Genomic DNA, 2268 nt, shown 5'->3' on the forward strand with positions numbered 1-2268 from the left:
GGGGTGGTTTTTTTGGTGTCTTTTTGGTTAGAAAAGGAGGCGGACAGCCGCAGGGCTCCCGCTGAGGGACTCGCAGGCGTCCCCGTTCACGGGGCAGCCTCGGAGCAAAGAGAAGCCAGCGGCTGCCTCGATAGGACGAATGGAATGGAATGGAATAGCGAAGTGAAACGCAAGAGTGAAGTGAAAATAAAATAAGATCAAATAAGATCAAATAAGATCAAGTCAAATAAGATCAAACAAAAAACAAAACCGACTTGAATGCGGGGCTTGAGCAATATCCCGCTGCCCCAACGCTGAGTTGTGCTCGGAGAGCCGCTCTAAAATACGAGTGGGTCTAAAAACAGGAGAAAAAAAAAAAAATTCTATATATGTCGAGTGACTTAAAATAGGACCGGTTTCCCTCCGCTCCCGTGTGTGGTTTTGTGAGCTCGTTCTTTAGTATTTCGCTCTCAGTCGCTGCCGCTTTTGTGTTGGTTCTCTGTCGGGTTCGCTTAATTCAGCATTTCTTGCTGGAAGTGCTTGTCGAGTGGCAGCAACCAGGGGAAGGGCCACGCTGGTCCTGCACGGGCAAATTTTAAGGGATATACATGGCGTATGTGTTGAATATGTATGTCCCGAGAGCGGTGCAAAGCAGGGCTGCAGTGGGAGGACGGATGCGGTGTCACCGTCCCTTACCGCCCGGCCGGGCGCTGCTAAGGACCCTTGGAAACATTTTCCTGCAAAGGAATTCTGCTCCAATGGGAAATGCTCCGAGGTGCTATTTCGGTCACGCAGCGTCTGAGGCATCCTGTGGGTACCGGCAGAAATAATAATAATAATAACAATAATACAAAATATATAAATATATAAAATAAAGCAGGAGAGAAAGGAGAGGGAGAGAACGAGAAATTGCGTTGAGCATTTCCTCATCGATAGAAGGAAAAATCGAATCAAAACAAAACACTGCGCTGAAATGTTGACCTCTGGAAGATGCGCTGCAAAGCCCTCCGCTCGTACCATTGTGACGGTGCTGAGCTCTCCCGAAGGCCATTTTCTGTAGTGCAGAGTAAGCAAAGGGGAAGGCGATATTTGGACGTTGTCTTTCGTTTCCCTCGCGTTTTTCGTTTGGAGGTGGATTTTATCTCATTTGCCCTCATTTGATTGAACCGAGAGAGGATTTCATTCGCGAAATAAAATCCTTTCTTTCTCTGCGGGTTTGTGCAGCGGCCCGAAATCCCGGAGCTGGGGAAGGTGAACGGAGGGAGGGCATGGAAGGGGAGCCCGGCAGAAGGTGCCCGGGACGGAGAGGCCCCGGGAGGAGACAACGACCGCTGCGATACGGGGGGTCGGCGGGGAACGGCGGGAGGCACTGCGGGGCGACCTCTTACGGGAGAATCATTGAATATCCCGCCTTGGGAGGGACCCATAAGGATCGTCGAGAGAACGCACCCGTTGTTCATGCATTTGCTTTAAAAAATATCTATATATCTATATATCTATATATTTATATCTATCGTAATTATTGCGGTGGTGGATTTGGGGGCGGCTCTGGGGAGCTGTATGCTATGTGCAGGCCGCCCCTGGGCCGGGGGCAGGCTCTGAGCTCGCTCATCCCTCGCCTGACCACCCGACACCGGGGGTCTCCAAGCCCTCATCCTCAGCGCAGCCCCTCGGGTGCCATTCTCCTCCTCTCGCCCTGAGGCACGGGGGTGGGATGGGCGCGAGTTGACGGACATCGCGCTGTCCTCTCGGCTTTTTTTTAGCTGCCCGGGGTCTGGGACACTGCCATGCCTCCATAATATCGCAAGCAGAGACACGCGGCCCCCACCGAGACGGGGTGCCCCCCAGCTGCCCGCCCCCTCGTCTCTCCGTGCGGGCACACTCGCTCCTTTATGGGGACCCAGCATCCCATCACCCATCTCTTTCACCGGCGGTTGTTGCTGCTGGGTTGGTGCTTCTTTGCTTCCATTTGTGTGAGCGGCCGTTGGGGACGGCTCTTCTCGTGCGTCGCGGCTCGCTCTTGGTGCTATTTCATTGTTTTGGTTTGGGTTGTTTTATTATTATTTTTTAAATTGCATCTTGTTGCATTACGTATCGCTTGGTTTTATTATGTATCATTTCGGTCCGTTTATGCTATTTCATTCCACTTCTCGCAACCTCTCCCACCCCCCATCCCGCACCACACCGCCCCGATCCTTCGCACCACACCACCCCCAGCAGCTCGACCCTTCGCCAGTCCAGAACTGCGCTGCCAACGAAGGAGCGAGCGCGGCCCCGCATCCCCTCCCC

General features: G+C 53.1%; 1 protein-coding gene across 1 annotated transcript in view; it reads left to right on the forward strand.

Annotated features, from left to right (window-relative positions):
• The window catches only part of NRN1 (neuritin 1), a 6884-nt gene that overhangs the window by 1332 nt on the left and 3284 nt on the right, over positions 1–2268 (forward strand). The window contains exons 2-3 of the mRNA XM_010708456.2: positions 32–180; positions 1204–1338. Of these exons, the coding sequence (XP_010706758.1) occupies positions 32–180; positions 1204–1338 (284 nt within the window). The remainder of the gene's footprint in view (positions 1–31; positions 181–1203; positions 1339–2268) is intronic.

This window comes from Meleagris gallopavo, chromosome 3 (genome assembly GCF_000146605.3).
Source record: "Meleagris gallopavo isolate NT-WF06-2002-E0010 breed Aviagen turkey brand Nicholas breeding stock chromosome 3, Turkey_5.1, whole genome shotgun sequence".
Classification (NCBI taxonomy): Eukaryota; Metazoa; Chordata; class Aves; order Galliformes; family Phasianidae; genus Meleagris; species Meleagris gallopavo.